Source organism: Callionymus lyra, chromosome 1 (assembly GCF_982586985.1).
Source record: "Callionymus lyra chromosome 1, fCalLyr1.hap1.1, whole genome shotgun sequence".
NCBI lineage: Eukaryota > Metazoa > Chordata > Actinopteri > Syngnathiformes > Callionymidae > Callionymus > Callionymus lyra.
The window spans coordinates 6,477,368-6,504,013 of NC_141818.1; the positions used below are offsets into that span (position 1 = coordinate 6,477,368).

Here is a 26,646-nt window from a genome sequence, read left to right on the forward strand (position 1 = left end):
AGGAATAAAGAGACACGATTGCAATGTCTTAGGCACAAATTCAGTTTCTTTTAAACATAAAAAATGTAAATTTCCCAAATTAAAAACATTAAAAAAAGACTTCAAACAGAGATAAGTCCCTCTGGGCAAGACCGACGTTCAAAACACATTAGTTTGGTGAAGGATTTGAGCCGTGAGTCCTTTTGAGTCAGAATACTTCAGTTGTTGTGTGTGTGTGTGTGTGTGTGTGTGTGTGTGTGGAGAAGATAAAAGTGTGTCGCCAACAAACGACTCCATTCAAAAACCAGTAAAAGTTGTACGCCCTGATACAAACACACAATGTAAACACGTTCATCATCAAAACGACGACAGTGAACTGGGCTCCAGACCCGGCGCGTCAGGAGAGGAGGCAGCGTTGATGAGGAGATTCATCGCTTCATTTCAAAACAGGAACAAATGGTTTGATCGTTTTCAGCTCGTCAAGAAAGTCAAGTTGTTCCAGGCTCGTGGATGAAAGTGACTTCAACAACCACAGGAGAATGAACCAGTGAAGGTTCGTTGCTGGGCTTTCTTCATATGTGATGGGATTCTTGTTAGCCCACAAAGGTCAGAGGTCGGCGAGAGGCCGTCCAGCCCCGCAACTCCTCTTTTTAAAAAACACCTCCAGGTCCCTTTACCTGGTTTTCACGTTGAAGTAGATCTTTATCGAGTCGTGTGGACGAGTCACAGTTCCTCAAAGAAGGCCACCCTGGTCTTGGTGCTCTGTAGGGTCGACTGCGGAACAAACACACAACCATTAGACCAGAGATGTTGAACCCACAACCATTAGATCCCACTGAGGACGAGAGGATACAGTCGACTACAACCGCTTTTAAAAGCTCATGTTTGGACATATTTTGGTTTCGAAAAAAATGAAAGCAGTTACTTACGATACAATACGTATCACAAAACATTGTGATACTGTAGTAACGTTTATATGTGTAGTATTGTCGAGTACTTGACTCTGGTGTTGCAGAATCTGCGGACCACGTGACTCTTGACGAAGTCGTAACTGCTTTCATTTGTTTTTAAAAGCGAAATATGTCAAAACATCAGCTTTAAAATCTGCTGGAGTCAACTGTATCCTCTCGTCCTCAGTCCGGAATCTCGTTCATTTAGCTGCGGATGACTGCTGCCATCTAGCGGCTGGACGTTTAATTGCAACATAGAAAACGTTAATTGTAAACAGAAAAGAAGAATATATTATTTAAATATAAACCATGAACTAACTATGATAAAAATATGATATGATTTGAAAGCAAAAAATAAATAAATAATTAGTACAAAAAACGACAACAAATAAATCCTGTTAAATATCAATATGTTACGGTAATAAAATATATCACAATGTTTAAGAGTATCTTAAATATCTGTACACCTACAGACCGAAGAAAAGACTACAAGCTTGCGTGAAGAAGATACTTCATTCTCTACATCTCCTGCATCTCCACCATGTTTCCTATGGTTCAACCAAGAAGCTAAAACAATCTACAACCGTTTTTCTCGGAGCGAAGCCGCTCGTAACTCATCCACGACATCAATGACTTCTTCGCGGCGACTGATCGCCAGAGTCCGACGTCCAATTCAGATTACGTTTCTCAGAGGTCACCCCGGAGGTCAGAGGACGGAATGATGCCGTTTTGTGCGGCTTCAAAGAAAGACGAGCGTGGAACCGAGCGCAGATGCTTTCTATTAATGGGGGGCAGCCTGACTGGAGGGGGGGGGGGGGGTACATTTCAACAGACCGTAAACGAGTTAGATAAGAATTTATCTCTTCGCACCACACGCGACAATCTGAGCCGATAGAGTGAGAAACAACATTCAAACCAGCAGAGCGGGGTTGGTGCGAGTGTTGTGTTTTTGTGTAGTGTTGTGCGAGTGTTGTGTTTTGTGTAGTGTTGTGCGAGCAATACGGCAATAAAGTGCAGTCGAGTCGTAAACGGGCGGAGAGAACATTAACCACGAGCAGAGCCGTGACGGACGAGTCCTTCAGCTTCAATCATAAAGACTTGGATATAAAGATGTAATTATTATTAATATTTTAACTTAATATGGAGAAATTATATCTACACAGTTTATAATAGTTAAAATGTCACTTGTTACACTGTTACAAAACCACAATTAAACTTCTACACAACTAGAACACTTAGAGGCACTCATCCCCGGCCCAGCTTATTTACGGTGACAACAAAAAAAGTGAACTCCCATGATGCCTTTCTACACACTGCTCCAGTTAGTGAAAACTGATTGGTTGCTACAATACTGTTTTTTAAATCCTACATCTAATGTCGCTTTGTGAAAAAATCATCGACAGCTGTGATTGGGCGGCTGGGCGGCAAAGCATTATGTTTTGTTTAATGCTTAAAAATCTGTAAAAATAATATATATTTTCTAAATTAAATATCATGTTTTTTTACAAAAAAAAATCATTACATTACATTAAAGGATGAACAGTTTGACAGGAGTTTTGAAAGTGACTAAAACAAATAAACAACCATATAAAGTTAAATTAATGTATACATGTTATCCACACATGCCTTATTGTTTTTGTTTGTTATTTTTATTTTTTCAAATGTAATTTTATTTATTCATTGAATTGAATTTAGATAAGTTGATTCAATTAAAGTCAGTTTTGAAACCATCTCGTAATAATGTCATTCATAGCATTAAATGTAGATTTTTTAAATCACATAAATAAATGGTCTTTTTAAATATATAATTCTTGCGAGGTTTATTACAAAAATTGTTCTTGAATAATAAAATATTCTACTATAAAATTCACTCGCTGACCGCCAGGGGGAGCCGCTCTAGTTTGAACGCGTAAAAGCACTGAGTTTTGTTCGGACCTTCTTGAAGTTGCTCTGCTTGCTGGTTCCCTGCTCCGTGTTCTGGTTGTGGATCAGGTCCAGCGGCGTCTCTCGCTCCTTCAGCTTCAGACTCTCGATCTCCGTCTTCAGCTCGTTCAGCTGCTCCTGCAGATGCTTGCTCTTCTCCATGTACTCCACCCTGGGCAGAGGAGATTTAGGGCTGAACTTTGACCTCAGCGCGAGCAAGGCCGGGTCAGGCGGACTCACTTCTCCTTCTCGATCTCCATGGAGAGTCTCTTCATGTCGGTGTCCTTGAAGTCGAAGCTGAGGTTCTCCCTGCTGAAGCTCAGGTCGGCCGGAGTCTGAGGAGAGAAGTTTCCTTGAAGATGTTCTGCTCCACTAATGCATCGGTCACATGACCCCCGGGTTACCATCTAAATGTAAATATGGCCGCCGGCGTGAGTCTGAAGCGTCGCCGTGGAAACGAGATCGGACAGAGCGAGAAGAAGTTGAGTGTCATGGTGTGTGTTACCTTACACACATGATTTATTTTTAGGTTTGTACATGTTGTGTATTTATATTTCTACCATCTAGGTTTGTGAGTCTGTACACCAATGTGTGCGTTTAGAGTTGTATGTACACTAGGTGTGCTTTCCTGTTGTGTATTTCTGTGCGAGTGTTTTTGAGTTAGTTATTTATTTTTGCTTTCCATTTGTGTTTGTGTAGTTGACTTTATACTTGTGTCCGTGTATAAAGATCTGTAATCATTCATATTAGTTGTCGTGTGTGTGTGTGTGTGTTAGCTGTGTGTTTATTTTCGTGCACAATCGGTGCTTTTTTGAGTATTTGTGCATTTTTGGAGGTTTCTTTTACTGCTTATTTGTGTTGGAATGCTTGTGTGTATGTTAGTTTGGGTGCACATACACACACAAATTGGTGTCTGCGTGTGTACGCATGTGTGCTCCTGAATGTGTGTCTGTGTGAAAGTGTGTCCCTATGCGTGTGTATGTGTGTGTATGAGTGTGTATGCGCATGACTGTTTGTGTATGTGTGTGTATGGATGCGTGTGTGTGTTTGTGTGTATAAAAATGTGTGTGTATGTGTACGAGTGTATGTAAAAAAAAATGTGTGTATGTGATTGTGTGTGTGTGTGTGTGTGTGAGTATGAGAGTGTTTGTGTATGTGTGTGAGTATGAGTGTGAGTACAAAAGTGTGTGTATGAGTGTGAGTGTGCTTAAGTGAGTGTGTGTATAGGTGGGTGTATGAGTGTGATTATATGAGTGTGTGTATGAGTGTGAGTAAAAGAGTGTGTGTATGATTGTGTGTTTGCTTAAGTGAGTGTACGTATGAGTGTCAGTATAATAATTGGTGTATGACTGTGTGTATGTGTGTGTGTGTGTGTGTGTGTGTATATATGCGTGTGTATTATGTGTGTATTATGTGTGTATGAGTGCATGTGTGCTCACCGTGTACATTCTACTCGTCACCTCCAGCAGCTTATGTTTTGCTCTCTGCTCCGACTCTCGAGCGTCCAGCAGATCCAGTTTGAGCTGCTCGGCTTCTTTGGCCCTTTAGACGCACAAAACACACATGAGACACACATGAGACACACATGAGACACACATGAGACACACGAGACACACATGAAACACACATGAGACACACATGAGACACACATGAAACACACATGAGACACACATGAGACACACATGAAACACACATGAGACACACATGAAACACACATGAGACACACATGAGACACACAAGAGACACACATGAGACACACATGAGACACACATGAAACACACATGAAACACACATGAAACACACATGAGACACACATGAGACACATGAAACACACATGAGACACACATGAGACACACATGAAACACACATGAGACACACATGAGACACACATGAGACACACATGAGACACACATGAGACACACATGAGACACACATGAAACACACATGAGACACACATGAAACACACATGAGACACACATGAGACACACATGAAACACACATGAGACACACATGAGACACACATGAGACACACATGAGACACACATGAGACACACATGAAACAGACATGAGACACACATGAGACACACATGAGACACACATGAGACACACATGAGACACACATGAAACACACATGAGACACACATGAGACACACATGAGACACACATGAAACACACATGAAACACACATGAGACACACATGAGACACACATGAAACACACATGAGACACACATGAAACACACATGAGACACACATGAGACACACATGAAACACACATGAGACACACATGAGACACACATGAGACACACATGAGACACACATGAGACACACATGAGACACACATGAGACACACATGAGACACACATGAAACAGACATGAGACACACATGAGACACACATGAGACACACATGAGACACACATGAGACACACATGAAACACACATGAGACACACATGAGACACACATGAGACACACATGAAACACACATGAAACACACATGAGACACACAAAAGACACAAACTGTTGCCAGATTTAAGTTTAACCCTTAAAACACGTTTAATGTCTTCTAGTCTTTGACCAGATTCTATGTCGTCTGGTCAGGAATCTGTTGATCTGGTGTTAAACATTAAAACTGCTCTTTTACTTCATCATTAAAAAGTTTTAAAAAAAACACACAATTCATTATAAAAATTATTTAAATTAAATTACAAATTTAATTTATTTGATTAGATTATTTTTATGAGGTTCGTTAATTTAAAGATTCTTAATTCAATCTCGTCTTCGTTAATATTTTGAATAACAAAGAGAATTAAAAAGCGCTCATCAGCTGGATTCATTATCCAGTGAAATACGAAGAGTTCGGGAGGCTTTGAAAAAAAAAAAAACTCTCGCAACAATCAGCGTGTGAGCGATTAGCGAGAGAAATTGAAACCCACTCCACGGTAGAACGACGGCGTCCACTCGAGCCGCCCACGACCCGCCGGAGCTGATGAATAAAACCTCTGATGGTCGTGGGGTCGTGACCCTCGCTGCATTAACACCCTCCAGGAGAGCCAACACTAAAACACTGTCCGGGTTCTTCTACGAGTCTCTCATGGACGCCTGAGCTGCCGGATCCGTTTCCACGACGGATGTTAAACGACGACCATTTAAAGATAGTTTGTAACCGACATGTTCCTCAAAGAGAGAGATCACTTCTCCGACCTCCGGATAAATAAAGTTCTTGATTCAAAGAGGACGGAAATGAGTTTTTTAAAAGCTTTGAGGGAAGATAAAAAGCGAGCCGAGGGAAGCTTCACTCGCCGGCGCCGACAATTAGCCGCGGTAAATGAAGTTAAGGCGCTTCAGAGCGACGGAACAAAAGAGTCGCTCTCGTGAGCGGCCGCCGTCATGTGATCACCTGCTGCTGCGATCGCTGCGACGGAACAAAGACGAGAAAAAAAAAAAAAACACTTTTGTTCTGGAAACCCGCGGGTCTGAGATGTAATTAAATATTTAAGATCTTTGAAGACGGAGAGAGATGAAGAACCTCATCATGGACCAATGTGGACATTTAATGTCAATAGATTGTTTAAACTAGGGAAATATATTAAGAAAGGAAATCTGAATTTTAATATAAAATATAACAATAAATAAAATATATTGACTATGGAGGTAGATTTGGTTCTTTATTATTTAATTAAATTAAAAAAAACTTTCACTTAATAAAAACACTACAATCAATTGAAAATGTAACACAAAAAAGAGACAAGACACAAGAAAGATCCTCTCGATCAAATAAAACAGTTTAAATTAAAAAAGGGTTCAAACGCAATTTTTAATTGAATTGTATTTTTTATTAAAAAGTTTTGATTTAAGTAACTTTTAGAATTTACAATTAAAGAACAAAATTAACCTCCATAAATGTTTAGATATTGATAACTATTATTTTGTCTGTGTGTGTATTTATATGCACTGTTTGTGTATCAGTTTATCTGTGTCATCAGAATATTGACTGGTTAATTTTTACTTTCAGCCAATCATACGACGCGCAGACGATCACGTGACTTATCGTGAAAGTTCGATCAAGTAGCTCGGTACTCTTTTGGTAATGTCTAGTGTAAACTTACAATTTTGTATTGAATTGAAAAGGCTACAAATTAAAAAATAATGAATTAAAAAATATTATTATTTCATTATTGGAATAACTATATCAAACTATATGTGTAAGAAAAAAAAAAAAGTTTAAAAAATAAAGATTTTTAAAAAATTAATTTTAGAAAAACAAATTGAAGATTTGAAAAATATAAGATATAAGATATAAAAATTATTGAATTTAAAGGGCTACAAATTAAAAAATATTGAATTAAAAAAAGTGTTTTTTTTAATTATTTGAATAACTACAGTATATCAAACTATATGTGTAAAAGAAAAAGAAAGAAGAAAAATAATTTAAAAAATATTGATTTTTTAAAATTAATTTTAGAAAAAGAAATTTAATATTTCCAATATAAAAATGATTGAATTTAAAGGCTACAAATTAAAAAAATATTGAATTAAAAAAAGTGAATTTTTAATTATTGCAATAACTATATCAAACTCTACGTATAAAAAAATTAAAATATAGATTTTATTGTAATTAATTTATAGAAAAAAAATCAACGTTTCCAATATACAAATTATTGAGTTCAATTAATTTAAAAAATATATTAAATCCTTAAAAAAAAATTCCCAAAAACATTTTTAACATTTGAAATGTCAAATCCAATCATTCAATGTTCCTGTGGCACTAATAAACTTCCGTACATGTTGGCATGTAAACATGGGTGAATATGTTCTTGAACATCAGCTGGATCTCACCTCCTCTCCGACTCCTCCAGCATCTTCAGCGCCATCATCTCGGCCTCCAGCATCTTCTGCTCCATCAGACGCCGCTCCTCCTGCCCTCGGAGGGCGCCCACTTTGATCCGCTGCATCTCCGACTCCGCCTCGGCCGCCTTCTGGGCCAGAAGCTTGGCCTCCTCCTCGGCGATCTGGGCCTTCTCGGCCAGCAGGTCGGCCGTCTGCTCCGACCTCAGCTGGAGACGAACAGATGAACGCGATCAGGATCAGGGACGATGTGTTCGGGTGCGGTCGGGGGTCAGAGGGCTGCGGCCGAGTCGAGTTATTATTTTAAAAACCGGAGTGAGAAGAAGTGTCGTCTCGGCCCCGGTGACCCGTGAAGTGTGTAATGACCCGATGAAACCCACCAGAGCCTCGTTAGCCATGTGAGCTTCATCCTGGATCTGCAGCAGCCTCCTCTCCAGCTCGTCCCGGGCTCTCTCGGCGTCCTCGCGCAGCCTCTTCTCCTGCTGCAGCAGCTGCCGCTCCACCTGCGACGCACACGTCCGTCAGACTCGGGTGGGGGAAAAAAAAAGACTCGGGAGATCCGGTTGGCGTTACCCGCTTCCTGGCCCTCTCCTCGCGGGCCTGCGTCTTCATCTGCTGGACCTCCAGGGGGTCGACGCGCCGGCGCCGCATGAACAAGTCGTGGTTCCCGATGCAGAGCTGGAGGATCTAAAGGAAGGATTTAGTCATTTTAGTGAGTCGACTTGTGAGTAATTTTAACTCGTGTGGCACTTTAAGAATGACTCCTTAAGTTAAGTGGGGGTTGCCACGACGACTGGAACCAAAGAGTTGTCACTGATCTGTAGCTAGCAAAGGACTAGTCGCGTTAACTGTGGCACAGGTATGAATGTGCCATGAGTCTGGTTCTTTCAAAGTTTCTGCCTTCATAACAACCTCTGGTGCCTCCATTAAGTTCTACCTGCTCAGAGTGTATAGGGAACTGGACAAACCAGACGGTCTTCAGCGCTAAACCATGTGAGTTTTTTTTTTTTTTAAATTCTGCTTGGAAGTACATTTTTTACTCACTGCAGCTAACAACGTTGGCGACTAGCTTAGCTAGCATTAAACTTGCTAGAACACATTAAAAATATGGTGTTCCCTTGCCACAACTGGGCTTTGTTGGCTGGGCGGCAAAGCATCACGAGAGCCGTTACAAAGCCATCTTGTTTGTTACAGGGTAACGTGTAAAACATAAGATATAAAATAAATCTAAATCTATTTAGAGCACAGCTAGCAGAGTTAGCCACTAGCTATCCTAGCAAGTACAGCATTCCGATAAAAAGGTCCTTCACTAGACTAGATAATACATTTGAACAAAAGAAAATAGCATGCATTTTACAAGGAGGTAAGTTAAGTTAACCGTTAGCTAACTAGTAAAAAAGTGCAAATGAAAGTAGCGTACGCCATGAACTCACCAGTTTGTTGACTCGCAGTCGTGACGAGTTGAACTTGAACACGTTGGTTTTCTTGTCCAGAGGTTTGATGGTGAACTGAACGTGAAGACGGAATGTTTTAAACATTTTGTTAAAAACACGTAAAAACATATAGTTCAGTTTTTCACGGTTCTGTCAATGTTTTTATTTACACAAGTATATTTATCAACACAACCATATAACCTAGTCGGAGACACAAATAACCACACCCACCTTACTTATGGTGCCTACAAAACAGTAAAACTCCCATGATGCCTTTCAACACACTGCTCTATTTATTGACGGCTAATGGTTTGCTACAATACTGTTTTACGTCTATGTTGCTTTTTCCAAAGTGGTCGCCAACTGTGATTGGTTGGCTGGGCGGCAAAGCCAAAGCGATGAGAGGGACGGCTACTTATATGTAATGTTGCTAAAAAAAATGCGGATTTTGTGCAATGCCGTTCGGAACGTAACCCCCACAATTAACAAGGGACCACAGTATTGTTTTGTATATGTTTCTTTGAACATTTTTCGCCAAACATTTTGCTCAGATTAATAAATATATTTTATAAATTAAAGATCTTTTTGCATATGGACTGAAATTAAATTAAGAAATGTTTGACTGAGGTTTGGAAAAGTTATACGGGCGTTATTAAATGGCTGGGCGGCAAAGCACTACGGGAGCTGTTCAGGGTCACCATTAGTGTGAGGGTTGCTAAGCGACAGAACAGTCAGGAAAAGTGAAGCGGTCGCTCTGACCTCTTTGTCGCTGTACGAGATGTTCCGGATCTCGTTCCAGGGGAAGGAACACTTGGGCGTCAGCTTGTTCTCGGGCTCGTAGATGTGCAGGCCCAGAGCGTCCACTCCCAGAAGAAGGTCCGTCCCCTTCTTGTTCTGGAGACAAAAACAAGAGCTCAGCCATCAGTGGAGTGGCAGCTTCAGGTGTGGGAGTCTGCCAGGACCGTCCTCCGAGGCGGAACACAAGCCAGTTCGTGCTCCTGGACTCGTCGAAATTGAAAGGAAACGCGGCGGACGTTGACGGCATTTGCAAATGTCTCGGCCTTTCAGGAGAAGGTGGATCTCGGCCAGGCGGGCCTCGGGTGCCTTGGCTTCGGAAACGCGCGGTTGATTCTGGTGCCAGCTGAAGCGCTGGCTGCCAAGTGTTGCGTTTCCCACGGCGGCGTTGACAGAGCGTGATGGAGACACAAAGACGCTCACGTGCGGATCACGACAGCAACGTGCCGAGGCCTCATTGTTCCTATAAACCCTCACGCAGTCAGTTCTGGTCCTGGAGAACTGGATCTGAAGTGAGGTGGAGGTGGACTTTCTCTGGCTCTGGATTAAATCCTAACTATCCCTTGTGTTATCTCAGGGTCGAGCTGACCCGAAGGCCCGAAAACAAATGCATTTGTGGTATCCCTTCTGTTGTCTCTGGGTCAAGGTGAACGACCTCCCTGGCTTCCATAAACACATATTCAGTAGTGGAGGTCGTTCACCTTGACCTTGAAACCACACAAGGGTTGAAGACACTTTGATGATATTATAAGAATCTTGTGTCCTCCAATCGCAACCTGGCACCTGTCATGAGTCTGGTTCTCTCAAGGTTTCTGCCTGCATTATGAATCCTGTTCGTTAACTTCCACCTGTTTCAAGTGCAAACACAATTTTATTAATGAAACTTGGAGGTTTGTGAGATGTTTGTCTTTATCTCTGTAAACAATAATACAATTTGATCTTCAACATAAAGAAAAAAAAAGGGTTACAGGGTTTAATTGAACGTCACTAGTGCTAGCTGAGTTAGCCACTCGCTAAGCTAAGTATAGCGTTCAGTTAAAAAAATGTCCTTCACTTTATATTAAAATTAAACAGACCAAAAGGCGCTATATAAATAGAGATTATTAATATTATTATTCGATCTATTGTATATTATGGGCTGCTAACTTTAGTTGACCATTATCTAGCTGTCAAATAAATCTGATCAAACTACTTGAGACCTTGGCTCCTGCAAATGTCAGTGCCATCAAAATATTGATCTTTATTGTTGAAACTTTTAATTTTTTTTATTGTTTTTTTACACACAATGTGATTGGCGGAAAGTTTGGTAAGAAGCTCTGTTATCTTTTGCTTTGGTCTGGTGGCACTGACATTTTTGTATTGAATTTAAAAAGGGAAAAAATGAAAAATATTGAATTTAGAATTTTTTTCTATTGGAATATAAAATTCTACCTGTCATTTTTTTTAAATTAATTTTAAAATATAAAAAAGTCAAATCAAAATGGCACTGATCTACTTATACCAGTGTCTTTGTAAAATAAAGTGCTATTGGTTGGTATGTAAAACAGCAAGATGAACTCTTATTTTGAAAAAACACATTTTGCTCTGCATCACGAAGACTCACCCTGATGGGGAAGTAGTTGACTCCGTACATGTCCAGGTCCTGAGCTATTTTCAGGTACTCCATCTCCGCCTCTTCTCTGGTTCAAACACAAAGGAGAGGAAACACAATAAGACATGTGAGGGACGGGGGAGATGAGACGCTGTCTCTCGTCTGTCAGGTCGTGTGAAACCCCGGCGCCCCCCCCTGGCCCCCTCGACACCCTGACAGGCTTCAGAGGTCTGGTTTGATGGAGCGCAGCCTGGTGCGCCTGCGAGACTAAACACTGTGACAGTAGAAACAAACGCTTCCGCGGCGTCTTCATCTGCATTCCACGGCCTAGTTGGAAAGGATCCGCTTCTGATTTTTGGGTCAACTTCGGCGAAGAAATAATAAAAACAGAGGAAGAAGGAGAAGAATCCGGGACATGCTGGCACCACATACGTTTGTTTGGAGCCCGTTGTTGATGATTTAAACCTCATTAAAGTCCTAACCAGTCAGCGGAGGATCAGGCGGAAAGTAAACAAAGTCATAAGTAGGTTGAGGACCACAAACAGGATTGGACAGGAAGTGGCGATTACATCATGGGCGACAGCTGGAGTTCAACTTTTCCTGATGGATTTATTTCATAAATCTTTTATTGTTTGTCGTCTTGTTTATCCCTCATGATTCCTGGGTCTGCCCCGGGGCCTCCTCCCAAGGTAGAGAGGCATTCAGGTGAAGACGAGACAAACAAGATGTTTCCTCTTGGATGAGTCGTGGATCTACTCTAAGTACCTACTAAAAAAATGAGGTTCAAACCTGTCATCTCTTAAGTAGCATCTAAAACAGAAGGCCAATCTGCTGGGGGGGGGTCTACATTTAGTGGAGAGTCAAAACAGTGGTTTATAGAGTCAGAATTGTTCTTTTATTATCTAATGTGGAGTTTGAAAAAAGAAAAGAAAAAAAAGATTTTCAGCTGCGCCTTGACTTGTCACCACAGTCACATTAAAACTTGATTTATTTTGGTGACTTGCTTTTTATTAAGTTAATTTAAGTTATCTTTATTGAAAGAACATATTGAGTGGTTGAATTTAAGATTCCAAATTTTGAAACTTTTTTTATTGAAACATTCTTATTTTTAACCTTTTTTATTTTATAGATTAGTTAATTTAATCAATTCAATATGTTGTATATTAAACGGTCAAATTTCTAAAAAAATATATACATATTTATATTTTTTTATTATATATAAGCAACAATTTTGTTTTACACGTCGAGATTGATATAATAATGCCAATAGTAATTTTTAAAACAAGTTTTCTAAATTTAACATTTTTATATATTAAATTTAATGATAAAAAAAAAAACCTTTAATAAAAAGTAAAAGTTACCATTTAAATTCAACTAATCAATATTGAGATGTTACTGATAAACTTCCATATTGAGAAGTGATGGTTAAAAATCCAGATGGAACGGAAGTTCTTGTGTTCCTGCGTCAGAACGTTTCTATTCGTCTTATTCCGATCCAAGAGCCTCCCCTCTGCTCCTCCAGACGCAGCAGATGCTTCACGTCGAGTCGAGTCTCAAACTCCTCCTGACTTGGAACAGACTGAACCAAAGTTGCTCCTTCATGAGCGCAGATCCACGGAGGTAATTAAATCATCATCACTGAGCGGCTCTGATCCTCTTACAGCGGCTCCAACACACTTGTGGGTTTTATCTCTCGACAGCCGACACTTCTGGATTTGTGCTGACGGCCGCAGCGCCGCTAATGTGGAAACAAGACGCGCTGAGGCTTTACCTTGTTCGGCCTCTGTGCTCCGAGTAGCACGCCGCGATCCTGTCCTCCCACATCTCCGCCGTCATCTGGTACAAGTTGATCACCTGGAACATCCACGTTAGTCTGTTGCTGTGTCTCAAATCGCATACTAGCGTACTCAAAGTTAGTATTTTCAGTGCGCAAGTGCGTCTCAATTCTTAGTATACAAAATTTAGTGCGCCATACACACTAAACTGTCACTAAAACGCCCACAAAACTGAGTATGGTTCGATGGACACTATCTACCCTAAACGGCCGCCATCTTAGTGACGTTTTAAACAGAAGTCAAGTCATATATAAATGCATATATATGCATATACTTACAGGTGCATTTTCAGCAGCAGTAGGAGGATGACACTTAAATATCTCGCGAATAATTCAATTCTCATATTTTTTCTTTATTTCTTTTTCCAAACTTGCAAAACGTGCTGCCAGCAGGTGTCGCTAGTGTTCCAACAGCTGGTTGAAACCATCGTTAAATAGAAGTAGAAGCTGTCGCGTCATTTCCTGTTAGTGCGTAGCAGCAGTGTTTGATTCGAGACGTACCATGTGTCTAGAATTTGCGTACTAGTTAGTATGCACACTATCCTGATGCATACTAACTTCTAGTATACTAAAAGAAGTATGCGATTTGAGACACAGCACGTGTGTACTCCACCTTTATTTTGAAATCAGGAAACGGAATGACATTAAAACTTAATTAACTCATCGGTGTTTTAAAAGTCAGTTTATGGGTTTTTTTACATGGGGGAAAAATAAGGGAATATATTAGAATTGTAATATTATTATCGAGTTTTATTGATGACATTTAAATATAGTATTTTAAAAATTCATGTTTTAATGTAAAAAGTCCAAATGTTTTCCAATAACCAAAGGAAAATAACTTTAAATGGGGGAGGGGTATCTTTTGCTCAGTTTGGATATACTTTGCAGATTTTCAAAATAAGAGCGCATCTTATGACAAAGCGGTACAGTGTGAACAAATATCTTGTTTCAACTTGAACTTCTGGTTTCGACATCAAAATAAAATCTACAAATTTACTGAACAATAGTTTTGATCAATGTTTTGTCAAAAATTCAGCACACAAATTAATTACAAAACAGGAAGATTGAAGAAGTATTTACGGTAAAGTGATTCATTTCCGTTTTTCAAATTAAAAGCTTTTCAAACGTCAGATCAACGCTCACCCTCTTCGGCAGCAGCTCCTCCTCCGACAAGAATCCAGGTTTGTGGACGTTGGGGTCGTAGTCCCCGTACTGTGGGAACATAAAGAACCAGGATCTGAGAGGATGTGGGTCACGTGTTCGTCCTAGAAACGTCTGAACAACACGCATATTTACACGCACTGATGTGTGTGATGCTTAAAGTAGCAGAAACAAACGACTTCTCCACGTTCTGAAGACGGGGAAACGTCCGTGGGGAAGCGAATCAGCAACGCTCTCGGAGAAGGATCTCGGATCGGGTCATTAATGTCCGCCGCACACGGTGACCCAGTTGTTAGCAGACGAGTAAATGAGGCTATTAGAGACACCTGAAGGCCTCGCGCTGATGAGTTATCTTCTCCGCGGCGCCGTGAATATCTCAAGGATGAAGCATGACGGAGAGTGAAGTGTCGATGATGATGCGAGAGGTGGAGAGTAATCGGAAGTCGAGACGCCGGGACTTTAATTGTTAGCGAGTCTCGGAGGAACGTGGCTCATGGTTTCCTGCTCGCCGTGACCATGACGCTGAAGCTGAGCTGGAGGGAACACATATAGAATAGTTGATGCATTAATTGATTGTTTTCTACAGAGAGTAGTGCCCCCTAGTGGTGGGACGTCTGGAGGTTCTGCTCAAGGCTAATTCTTGCTCGCGAGTCACTGACTCGACGCAACAACTTCGAGGATTTCAGGATCAAACCTGGACAACCTTGGCGATTATAAATAAAATACGAGGTGCGAAGAGAAGCAGGAAAGCAGACGCCCAGAGGAATCGTAAATAAACCCAGTTTATATTTATATCAATTTCAATAAAATGTCAATAAAATGTGCGTATAAAATAAAATAATTATATATTTTTTTAATTACAACTAATGGTAAATATTCATTTTTGTATGGCAATTTTTCTAGATGGCAGCACTCATTACGTCCTCTGCAGCTGAAGCAACAATGAAATGCCAGGAGATCCCAGCGATGACTGAGGACAAGAGGATACAGTCGAGCTTTTGAAGCCGATGTTTGGACATTTTTGGGTTTCAAAACAAATGAAAGCAGTTACGACTTTGTCAAGAGTCATGTGGTCTGTAAATTCTGCAACACCAGAGTCAAGTACTCGACAATACTACACATATATCCTTGATACTACAGTATCACAGTACATCATATTGTTGACCCTGTGTCATGATACGTATAGTATCGCCAGATGCAGTCGAGGTTAGAATCTCCTCAAGTTGCTACAAATCAAATCCGACTCATGTACTCAGATGAAGAGACAAAGAAACAAGCTGACACGGGCAGAGTCGCTCGGACCGTTGACCGTGTTTAACTTCCTCAAAAGCACCGACATGAGGTTCTCTCAAGTAACACAAGACCTACAAAACTTCTGATATCATATTCCAAAACAACTCTTTCACCTTCTTCTTTATAATGCCTGAATGTTAGGAAGAGTCTTGAGAAAACAATCATCAGATCTAGAACGTGTGAACCGCCAGAGAAGCTCAGGGTCGTTCAATTAAATCTCCTCGTTCTGAGAGATTCACCTGCTTGTTTGTAAAAGACTAATGAGAAAACAGACACAGCAGGGGCTTGACAAGAGAGCTTTCTTTCTGCTCTTTTTCAGCCCAATTAAGAGGAAATCCAGTGAACATCGACCATCAATCCGGGGTCGGTGTCAATATTTTCAGAGGACGATTATCATCTCTAGTGAGAAGGAGGAATTAAACACGAGATAAAAGGTTGACAAAGTGTTTGGAAACACGGAAACAATGGAGCCGATGATTTCCAGTGAGAGAAAAGACTTTTTGATTTCACAAGATGTAGTTTTAGACAACATCAAGTTTGTGGGCCAATCTCATAATATATAAAAATGACATATTTATCTTCTTATAAAGTTAATTTAAATTGAACCTAAACAACGTAAATGATTAGAATATTGAAAGCTGGAATTTAACATTTTAAAAGTTGAAACATTGATTTTTTTTATTGAAACATTCTTTTTTTTCCTAGCGTCGGATTAAGAAAAATGTAATTCAATAGTTTCTATGTTTAAAGGTTGAATTTGTATTAATTAAATACATTTCTAATTGCATTAGAAAAATTAATATTAAAATAATAATTTTTTTTATTCTGCAGCCTTTTAAATTCTATTTGAATTGCCGTAACTACGAATTAAACATTCTTGAATATTTAAATTATTATTTAAATGATTATTGTAATAAGAATACCCAACTCTATGTGTAAAAAAGAAATAAAATACTTTATATGTTTGTATAGACACTATTATACAAACAATATTGAATTTAAAAGGCTACAAATTTAAAAAAAAATACAGAATCTAGAAAATATACTTTTGAAATTACTGAAATTAGAATATTAAACTCATTCAATTCATTGATTTTGATAACTGATTCTTTTTTATTCAATTATTTTAATAAAATGATGTGATAAAAACAAATTCTCCCTTTCAATATAGAAACTATAGATCTCAATATTCAACGCTTAAAAAACCCAACAACAAATCAAGTTAAATAAAAATTCAAAATGTCAAATTTAACCATTCAATACTCTGATGGTACTGATATACCTCGATGGCCCTTGAGACTCAAGTTTAACACGTTATGTATTTGACATCTGACTCATGACATCCCGTGACAAATGGCGGAAAAACAAGAGTATTTAAACCCCTTCAGCTCCTCCGATCCCCGCAACTGACCTCGTCTTCCGTCCCCGACCGAGTCGATCCTAGCTCAACAGACACCTGTGAGGAACTGTAGTTATTACTCAGAGAGTCTCTCCTTGCAGCAGCTTCAGAGCTGGTTCCAGTGAACACGCATAAATACGCTTTGATTGATTGTAAAGCCGGAGCTGCTGCTTATTACGGGTTTCCTCTCCACCTCACACACCTCTGGCATTATTGCTTCTGCCGCTCCACTGACTTTCTCTGGGAAACTGATGACACGACTCCTCTCCGCCACACGGGGTTCCGATAATGAAAATAAAAAAAAAAAAGGCAAAATTCATTCTCGGCTCGGATGGCACATGATTAAAAAGAGGAGCGAGCAAATCGGATCCAGACTTTTTTAAGCGGGCAGAGCGAGAACACAAGTTGTGATAAGAAAACATTAGCTGACGAGGCAACAACCTGTGGCCGCTGTAACTGAATCAACTCGGACGGCGATGGAATCGCCTTTTATGAAAGATTTCCACGCTCAGGGTTTTCTTCTCTTTTAAGCGGTTAAATTGGCGCCGGGACGGGCAGCTCTCTCCGGAGCGCCCGGTCTCCCAGGACCCGGTCCGTCTGTCAGAAAATCTGCTCTTCCCTCATCTCTTCCCAGGAACTCGCCGAGTCTTTGGAGCGAAGCGAGTGGAAGTTGATAATTCTGCTTCTCGTTTGATTTCACAGCAACCGGCTGTTTGATTCCGGTCGGATGTTTTCGAGGCGTGAGGGCGGACGGTTCGGGCTGCAGGGGCTTTGATGTGGTCGCCAGCTTTGTAGAGACCCAGAGATACCAGAAATTACTTTTCCCAGCATCTCTGTAAGATAAGGCATCCAGGAGAGACTCAGAGTAGACGAGACAGTTTAACTCTAAATAACGCACGTTAATGTTCTTTCTTCTCGACCTTTACTTTATTTTATTTTGGTATTTCTGGAAAAAAAAGTATTTTGTCAACAATTCTTTCATGATTCATATCAATATCAGTATAAAGGGAAATTCTATAGAAATAAATGACGACTTTAGCTCAGTTTTAATAGGATTTTCCATCATATCAAACATCTTTTCCTTCTTCCATTCTTTTGTTTTTGGCTTGACAGCTCTATCAGATCTATAGTCACAGTATATATTGGGAGGAGGCCCTGGGGCAGAACCAGAAGTCATATTTTCACAAATGAACCAAATAGGACCCTGACACTTTCATCAAAATACTTTGTTTTCATCCTTTAAGAAAACATACTTGTTTATTTTCACTATCTTTGTTAATAAGCTGATCTTCACAGGTCACTTCATCAACCATAGTCTATTTGACTTCTCCATCTCACGGGCCACACAAAGACCATATCGTTGTAAAGTACATTGTGATACATGAACTGTAGCCCGACAGTCCTACCTTGGCGTGGACGGCGTATGAAGCGAGCAGCACGGAAGCTTCTGGAGGACAGTGGATCTCTTCCTCCAGGATCTTCTGCTTCACCTGAGGAGAAGTTAACAGTTTGTTAAAGTTGAAATTTTTTTTTGACGTAATTATTTTCTAGATATGAATTCATTATGTTAGTTATTTCTATCTTTAATTCTAATTATTTTATTTTATTTCTATTTTTTCTTAAATGTTTTTCAGGTTTCATTTAAACACTTTCTGGGTTATTTTAATGGATTTGATGTGGTTCATTTTAAGTTCAAATTTACTCCCCATTTACTTTTATTTTTTCTTTAATTGTCTAACTATCTATTCACCTTCCTGACATTTTTACCTATTAGCATCCTTTTATTCCATTCTTCTTTTACTCAAAACATCTCATTCCCCACTTTTATTTTTTAGGCAATGTTTATTGTTTATTTAAAAAAAAAAGGTTTTCTACTTTCACAATTCATAAACGACTTTTCAATGCTAGTTCCTTTATGATAATAGAGTTGAACATGATTTGGGTTTAATCTTGATAGAAAGGTTAAGACGGCTGATGTGCTGAAACAAAGAAATGCTTTTTTTTAAAAGTGAGTTTGCTCCTCTGATCCCCACAACCGACCTTGTCTTCCGTCCCCTGTCGATTGAGCTAAAATGACACGTTATTGTAAAAAAGGTAGTTATAAACCTGAGGCAAATTAAATGTATTCACATTCTATTCATCTATGATTTCATTTCTTTGGTCGATTGTCTTCTTTTTTTTTTTTTCCTTTATGATGGATATATAATTATTTTTTGTTCCAGGAGCTTTTTAAATATAAAGAAAAATGTAACCCCCCCCCCATAAATAACTTCCTGCCTTAGACGAATACATCCGAAAGTGTGAGTCAGAATCAAAAAGTTCATCTTTAATACTGTAGTAATAACTTTTAATAATTAGTATTTATTATTTAAAAAATTGTACAGCGGCAAAACAGGAGAAAAAACAACAATTATCAGGTGGGTCGCAATTCCTGTTTTGCAGAAAAACTAGTTAAAGTTAAGGGCCAAAGTTTTCTAAAATGTACTATTCTGAATTTAAATGTATTCTTTTTTCTATTAATAATTTTTATTTTGGAATATACATTTTTTTCCTCTACAGTAAAATAAGTTTTTTCCCGCCCTCCTGTAGTTCAAGGTCCAGTGGTATCCTGGTTAAAAAAACAACAAATGTGTTTTCTCCTTCTGGTCTCAGAAGCACCAGGTAGCAGCTCGAGTGACAACTTCAAGGACTTCAGAGAGTCTGAGAACAAGCGTCCGTGTAAATATTGTAGCACGGCGGCCCCCCGAGGGAACCCATTAGACTGCGCCGGCCACCGTGTGCTTAAGGAAACTCAAATTCCGACGGCCATTAAGTTGCTTCGGGAATACGGCCTCGTCGGTCAACCGGGTCCGATGAAGCGACAAAGGAGGAGAGAAACTAAAACCGGCTAACAAAGCAATTAGCAATAACAGGTCTGCTCTCCCAGGATGCACCTTGTTTGTGGAAGCTTCCACATATGAGGATTACTTCTGAAGGATTCGACTCCCAGAATAGGTGGTCCGGGGTTTAGGAACGCCAACTTGGCTGTCACGGACCGCGACCGAGACGCCGGTACTTCACACGAGCGCTAATCCTGTTTAACAAGATCCAAGTGTTGAAACCCCCCCCCCCCCCCACCCCCCGTGGACCCCTGGAGTGGAGAGAGAGGGCGCTGGGCTCGCGTCACTCACTGTCACGCACCGTCGAACGCTTCCGACTTCATCATCTCAGAGTCCGTCACGCCGTCGTCTCTCAAGACAAAAGTGTGGAGGCGCCTGACGAAGGTGTGCGGACCTACACGTCTCTTTTGTAAGCCGAGCATGTTTGGTTCTGCCGGGTCGATGATCCCTTCAGATAAACACTAATCCAGCTGCACCGGGGTCGCCACTGGACATCGAGAGTGAGACACGAGAGCGAGAGTAATGAGGCGAACAGTCGATTATATAATGACAGGCTTCGATGGGTGGACGCCCGGAATGATGAACTGATAATTGGACTGGTAAATAGAGAGATGGACGAATGGAGAAGTCAACAGACTAGTTAAAGAATTGTGTAAGTATAGTCCGGACCGGAGGATGGTTGGATGATAGATTTATCCATGGAGATAAGGAATAGAGAAATGGAGAGACAGACGTACAGACAGAAAAAATGGACGAAGGGTCAGAACGAGGGATTTGTTACGGACTAGGTCGGATGGATAGATGGCAGGTTTGTTGGCTTCATGGACTGATGGATGGACGAATAGACTGATGGTTGGATGGCTGGACTCAAGGGTGGATGGACTGATGGATGATTAGATGGATAGATGGATGGATAGATGGATGGATGGACAGATGGACTCATGGGACATGGACGGATAGAATGATGGATGATGGATGGATGGATGGATGAACTCATGGGTGGATGGACTGATGGAAAGATCAATGAATGGATGGATGAATAGGCTGATTGTTTGATGGCTGGACTCAAGGGTGGATGGACTGATGGATGATCAGATGGATAGATGGATGGATTGATGGACGAATGGGTGGAGGGACTCATGAAAGGATGGATGGATGGATGGATGGATGGATGGATGGATGGATGGATGGATGGATGGATGGATGGATGGATGGATGGATGGATGGATGGATGGATGGATGGATGGATGGATGGATGGATGGATGGATGGATGGATGGATGGATGGATGGATGGATGGATGGATGGATGGATGGATGGACAGATGGGTGGATAGATGGATGGATTGATGGACGATGGACTCAATGGGAATGGACAGATGGAATAATGGATGGATTGACAGATAGGTGGAGGGAATCATGGAAGGATGGATGGATGGATGGTTGGACTCAAGGGTGGATGGACTGATGGATGGTCAGATGGTTCGACGGACGGATTGACGAACAGGTGAATGGACAGATGGACTCATGGGACGATGGAGGAGTAAAATGATTGGCGGATGGACTGACGGGTGAATAGACAAATAGATGTTGGAATTCTACAAGGAAGGAATGAGCGATGGACGGAGCGACAGACAGTTAGAGGGACAGACAGATACACGGATGGACGGAGAGTCTTCTTGGAGCTGGATCTGACAGGTTAGTGACAGATGTGTATGAATGGATGAATGGATGAAGGGAAGGAGAAAGGTGAACGATGGTCTCTGCTTAAATTCAGGGTGTGGGGGAAACCTCAACACTGCCCTCTAATGGTGACAGGTAGATAAACACACGGAGGATGATTATTTATTTTCCCATTAAGATTAATTCGTCTCTTCGTTTTATTTATCCTAGTCCAGCATGACTCCCGGGGAGAGAAGATCCTATTAAGTGAGACTTAAAAAAAACCTAATTGCTAATTGATAAATGAGTCCGAGGGCGTCGACGACAGGAGCGGTATCAAAAAGATCCTGGCCTCGGCGCGGGAGCAGCCGTGCGACAGGAATCCCTCCCGAGAGCATTAAGTGGTGAGAAAAGGGCAGCGTTAATGTGTCGTGCATCGATTCCACATGGCTGCATGCAATCAGCCTGTGAAGATGGAAAAAAAAGAAAAGAAAACTGACTTAAGAGGTGGAGGGCACAGCGGGAGGGCGGGGGGGCCCCCTGCTGGTGGCAGCGGCGCACTGCTGTGGCTGCAGTCTCAGCGGGAGCTTTCCATTTTCAGACGCCAGGGATGTGAAAAAATAATGAAATATAGAAAACTTGAAGAAAAGCATATGGAGACAGAATTTTGACTAGGGTGACACACTGAGAGCGCAGCCCTCTGCCAAGGCAGCCGCAATATCACTGATCTGATCTGATCTGATCCAGCCTTACACCCCAGCTCGGGCTCTGAGGTCTGTGGATCAGAATCTACTTATGGTTCCACGCACACGGCTCAGGACCAGAGGAGAGAAATCTTTTCAGGCTGTTGCTCCTAAGCTTTGGAACGATCTTCCTCTCTCTTTGCGCTTGATGGAGTCTACTACACTTAAGAAACATCTTAAGACGTTTCTATTTGTTCAGGCTTTTCCTTGAATTTCTGGAACTCCTGTTGTGTTCTCAGTATTATCTTGATCTTTAAAGTATGTACTTTTTTGAGTATTGTTTTGATTGTTTAAGCGCTTTGTGACCCTGGTCTCGAAAAGCGCTATATAAATAAATATTACTTACTTACTTACTTACTTACTTAATATAATACAAAACTAGATTGAATTTCTTGAAAAATCTTCCATGTTTAGTATTTAATATACATAGTTTAAATTTCATCTAAATTGGGCGTGTCGATTTTTTAGGGGGAGTGTGGGGGGGTCCCCATTTGTGTCCTGTTTCTGACCTGAGAGGTAAAGGAGGGGCCTGAGGTGGGGGTCTGCAGGAGTAGGGGCCAGAGACTAGAGGTGGGACTAGATCTTTTAAGTTCGTCTATTTCTAACCAAGTTAGTTCTGGTTATTCAGCTCGTGAGACAACACAAGAACAGGTTCGTCACCTGCAGGAAGAAGAGATGCTGCGTGATGTCCTGGACCAGCTCCTCTTCCACGCTCTCGGGGTAGAACTTGGACAGGAAGTGGAAGGTCATGGGTTCCTCTCTCGGTATCTCCTGGTCCAGCACCTGCACGTCTTAAAGGTTTAACAAATCCGTACTTGCAACCTGCAGCCATTCTCCGCTCACCTTCTTCTCCATCTTCAGCCAGGTCACCGTGTCCTTGACCCAGTACTGCAGCCCGAAGAACCAGGTTTCTCTCAGACCCAGGGTCCTGCAGACCAACTCGAACAGGTCTTTTCCCTTCCATTTCACCTGGGACACAGAAGACGTCAGGATATTGAGTCCTAAACTTGTGTCGCAAATATCCAAAACTAATCTGGAAACTTGTAAAAGCAGATGCAGATAAATGAGGACTTGATGAAAGATTGTAACGTGGATGTTCTTTTTAAGGAGAAAACTTCTGTGATTCTGTTACAATGAGTAGTTGATGAAGAAGTTGTTTTAAAATCTAAACCTTCAGGAATTTAAGCTTCTGTATTGTGGAGATTCACATTTTCCAGATAATAAGTACACTTTAAAATGTGGTTTGGACGTGACTTGCACCAACATGTACTAAAAAAAACATCTATATGTTCAATATTTTGCTTTCATTTTAGTTATTTTATCTGAATTAAAAACATATTTAGTGTTTTTATTTTATAATCAACACAGATATTTATGTTATATAAGTTATATATAAAAAAAAAATAGGGAGGTGTATCGTGAAGAATTTTGTTATACAATACATATCATGATACAGAGGCCAGATACGATATATTTGTAGTATTGTCGAGTACTTGACTCTGGTGTTGCAGTATTTACAGACCACATGACTCTTGACGAAGTTGTAACTGTTTTCATTTGTTTTCAAACCAAAATACGTCCAAACATCAGGTTTAAAAGCTGCTAGAGTCGACTGTATCCTCTCGTCCTCAGCGCATGCATCTTGCTGGATTTCATTGACTCTTTAGCTGTGGAGGACGCATTGAGTGCTGGCTTTTAAAGAATAATGCAACACAAAAATGAACAAATCCTGTGAATATTTGCATGTTAAAAGTAAATTTTAAATATGTATATATCTACAATTACTTTATTTAAAACACACTTTATTGGAATCTAAACTATAAAAGAAAGAACTCAAATAAAATATGATTTGAAAACAAAAATATAAATAAAACAAAATAAAATAGATACAGTGCTGTTGAATACTATCATCAGAAAATATCACAATATACTCGATATTTTCCAATAAATAATAAATATACATTTCCCTCTGAATTGAAACAGACAGGCCTCAACATCCCAATATTTTTGACAAAAAAATTCAAATAACTTTCCTGACATTCAAGTTTTATAAGACAAACAATCTTTTTAAATCTTTCAAAGGTTGAAGACAGAGAAAGTTTATCTCCTTCATCTCTTCGCTGCTGCTTCTACGAAAACCTGAAACTCAGGATGAAAGTGTGTGTGTGTGTGTGTGTGTGTGTGTGTGTGTGTGTGTGTGTGTGTGTGTGTGTGTGTGTGTGTGTGTGTGTGTGTGTGTACTGAGGGAGCAACACACATCAACCATGGCACTTGAGATAACTTTCATCTGCTGCCTGTGGACAAACTCTAGCGCAGTCAGGAGCATCCAAGGTTGCCGCGGAAACTTGGAAGCTCCTCCAGTGGAACATCTGAGTCACATCTGCTCAAAGAGTTTTACTGTGGGACGGCTCGGAACAAAGATGAATTGTGTGTTTTGTTGATGCAGCAATTGTGCGATGCTCGTGCCACGAAATCAAAAAAAGTCAAATCTTGCACTTTCTTTTTATTGTACTTTGTTCTTGTTCTTGTTTTATGAATCTATCGTCTGGAAAAACTATTTCCCAAAGGAGACCTCCATAGTAAGTAAGTAAGTAAGTAGGTAATTCTGTATAGCGCTTTTCTAGACCAGGGTCACAAAGCGCTTAAACAATCAAAACAATATTCAATAATAATAATAATAATTATAATAATAATAATAGATAGATAGATAGATACACTTTATTGATCCCTATCTATCTATCTATCTATCTATCTATCTATCTATCTATCTATCTATCTATCTATCTATCTATCTATCCATCTATCTAAACATCATACAGAAATTAAGTTGTAAAGCAGCGTAAAGATGTAAAGCGATGCAAATGGACTTAGACTTAGACTGCACTTTATTGATCCCTTTGAGATGACACTCTCGGGGAAATTTCTGAAATAATAGCCATTTAAAATAAAAAACTGTCTTTCCTTCTGTTGATGTTAAAATTATTATAATTACTTGTTTATTTGATCGATCTCTGGATTTAGTCTTTAGAACTTATGAGAAGAGACTGAGGCAATGTGAACTTAAAAAACTCAACAGGGGCTGCTCTTTAGTGCAGTAACGTCTATTGCAGCAGCATCCATCCATCCATCCATCCATCCATCCATCCATCCATCATCCATCCATCATCCATCCATCCATCATCCATCCATCTTCCATCATCCATCGCGTTTGTTCTGAAACTCATCAAATCGTCAGACAGTTCCCTGCTGCCATCTAGCGACCACAGCAAGAACTACAATATGAGCGACAGCTTTCATTTGACATTTCAGGGGTTTTCGCGTGAAAAGTCACAATTAAAACTGAACCTAAAATAATGTTCTGTATAATGTAATATAATTAATGTGTCTAATATAATAATTGTTGTACTATTTAAGAGAGAGATAAAGATAAGATGTAGATCGAACGAGGGAAAGTAAACAACAAGACAACTCACCTCACAGGTGAACTCCATGTCGGACTCCATGGTGCAGATTCTCACAGTGAAGTTCTTCGGATGTTTCCTCAAAAGCGAGTTAAATCCCATCTTAGCAGCTAAAACACTAACCATGACTATAACTGACTCAGAGTTGTGGAGAGAAAGTCATGTCACTGAGCAGCTAAAATACCATATATCCGTGTATCTGTCAAATAACTGTTTCACTTTAAATGTGTACTTTAAATATTGCTTTATGGAGCAAAAGACACTTTTATCTCTTAGATACTCTACAGAAAATACTCCTAAAAATGAATGTCTGGAGTGAATGTTTGTTGGTAACCACAACACGCCTGTTGCTACCTGGCAGCTAAGTTGACACAAACACTCACAAAACCCACATATGTCGCGTTATCCAGTTCAAATCCATGCTTGAGGACGACTCGAAACTCCCGAATGACCAGTTAAATTGTTAAATATCTATATCTATAAATATATTATATACTTATATATAAGTGGATTAAAGTTAAAGTGAAGTTGCACAGACAGTGTTAGCATGTGTTGCTAATCACAGTCACAGACGCTGCGTTCAGGGGACGCTCGGAGAGTTAGGTCCCGGTACCAAAAGCAAAACTTAACTAGGAGGGAAATAAGGGAATAATATTTTTATTGAAGTTATTTAACAATGTAGATTCAAACAGAAGTTAAT

At 40.2% G+C, this 26,646-nt stretch overlaps 1 protein-coding gene across 1 annotated transcript; it reads right to left on the bottom strand.

Annotated features, from left to right (window-relative positions):
* On the bottom strand, positions 1–26,500 carry nf2a (NF2, moesin-ezrin-radixin like (MERLIN) tumor suppressor a). Its single transcript, XM_087790278.1, has 16 exons — positions 25,959–26,500; positions 23,329–23,454; positions 23,146–23,268; positions 18,610–18,693; positions 14,494–14,562; positions 13,288–13,370; positions 11,529–11,604; positions 9,890–10,024; positions 9,131–9,205; positions 8,271–8,384; positions 8,078–8,200; positions 7,689–7,906; positions 4,292–4,394; positions 3,093–3,187; positions 2,865–3,024; positions 1–753 (listed from the first exon to the last, which is right to left on the bottom strand). Exons 1-16 carry the CDS (start codon positions 26,070–26,072, stop codon positions 703–705), a joined length of 1,749 nt encoding a protein of 582 aa, XP_087646404.1. The 5' UTR covers positions 26,073–26,500; the 3' UTR covers positions 1–702.
* Positions 26,501–26,646: the final 146 nt, after the last annotated feature.